Here is a 1,426-nt window from a genome sequence, read left to right as displayed (position 1 = left end):
TGAGGCCAGAATCTCCAGGGGGTCACTGCGGTGGGACCACACCTGGGAGGTGTTGCTGTAGTATCCATAGCATCTGAACGTCCACCTGTGGCTGGTGGTCACGGGGCCCACAGGGAACAGGGCCTGGTACCACCCACTGTGGAGCTGCTGTGAGTCCAGGGTCTGGGGGAGCCTGTGTTCTCCTTCCTCAATCAGAACAAAATGCTGATATCCCCGCTGTGAGCCACATCGGAGGGTCACGTTCCCTCCTGAGGCCACCACAGGGCTGGGCAGGGCTGAGAGGGTGGGTTTGCTGTAGGCTCCTAGGAGAGAAGGAGGCACCGTGTTTAATGGGCTCCCACCTCCCACATCATCCCCAGGGCTGGGCTGTGAGAGGGAGACGCCCCTGAGAGCCGACTCCCTTCCTGAGGGCAGAGCCTGGGGCTGGGACCCCTGAGTGTCCTCTCACCTGTCACCACCAGCTCCAGGGGGTCGCTGGGCTCTGACCAGCCTGTAGGGCTGTAATAGTAACAGTGAAATCTCCCTGCATGGTGCTCTGTCATGTATGGGATGGAGTATCTGGCCTTGTTCTTGGGATCCAGTGGGTTCTGTGTGTCCCAGGGCTCTGTGCCTCCCTCTTTATACAGACGGTACTCCTGGGCCTCCAGGGTCCCCCGACACCAGATGGTCACGGGGCTCCCCCAGATGATCACAGAGCCAGGCTCAGCCCAGAGGGTGGGTTTGGGGAGGGGCCCTGGAAGGAAATCAAAGCCTGGATCCCAGGACCTTCCCCACCCGTCAGGTCATCCCAGCTCCCTGCCCAGATCTGCTGTCTCCATCCCCAGCTGTCCAGGGTGAGGAGGAGGGACTTGGGAGAGCTGGGGACAGACTCACCTGCCTGCACGTGGGTCCTGGGGCCCAGACTCAGCCCTGGAAGAGAGTTCTCTGTGAGAGATTTGCCCCTGAAGCCCGAGCAGGTCCTCCCCTGCCTGGGAGCTGCCTAAAGCCCTGGGATCTCTTGATAGGCCCGGGCCTGTGGGATTTCCTCTCTCCTCTTCAGATCTCACCAAAGCAGAGCAAGGCTGTGAGGGTGGGCGTCATGGCGTCTCCTCTGTCTCCTTTCAGCTTTGCAAATGGATGAGACCTCGGTGCTGGCAGGACAGAGAGACACACAGGGTGTGGCCCCTCAGAGGCTGGGTCCTTCTTATCGGGGGGTTGTCTCATCCTCAGCCCACAGGAACAGAAACTGCCCTCCCCCGGGAGCCTGGCTCTCATTTCCCCAGGGCTGAGGTGGGGGCGGGCACCAGGCTCTCTGCAGACATTTCAGAGAGAAATGGGGTCTCCCCGTCCCCGGCCCACTGTCTGCCTGATTTATCTTTATCTCACTGAGGGCCGGGACACAGCAGCAAATAGACCCAGTGACTTCCTGAGTCAGCCCCTTTCAGGC

At 60.8% G+C, this 1,426-nt stretch overlaps 1 protein-coding gene across 1 annotated transcript; it reads right to left on the bottom strand.

Moving 5' to 3' along the window:
- Positions 1-6: 6 nt before the first annotated feature.
- On the bottom strand, positions 7-1,080 carry LOC116273382 (leukocyte immunoglobulin-like receptor subfamily A member 6; the record flags this gene model as incomplete). Its single annotated transcript, XM_031662412.1, has 4 exons — positions 1,047-1,080; positions 874-975; positions 449-733; positions 7-302 (listed from the first exon to the last, which is right to left on the bottom strand). Coding segments are annotated over exons 1-4 (717 nt in total), but the record flags the coding sequence as incomplete, so codon positions are not given.
- Positions 1,081-1,426: the final 346 nt, after the last annotated feature.

This window comes from Papio anubis, unplaced genomic scaffold, assembly GCF_008728515.1.
Source record: "Papio anubis isolate 15944 unplaced genomic scaffold, Panubis1.0 scaffold6223, whole genome shotgun sequence".
Taxonomy (NCBI): Eukaryota; Metazoa; Chordata; class Mammalia; order Primates; family Cercopithecidae; genus Papio; species Papio anubis.
The sequence above is the reverse complement of the archived record's forward strand: the minus strand, read 5'-3'. Positions and strand labels throughout refer to the sequence as shown.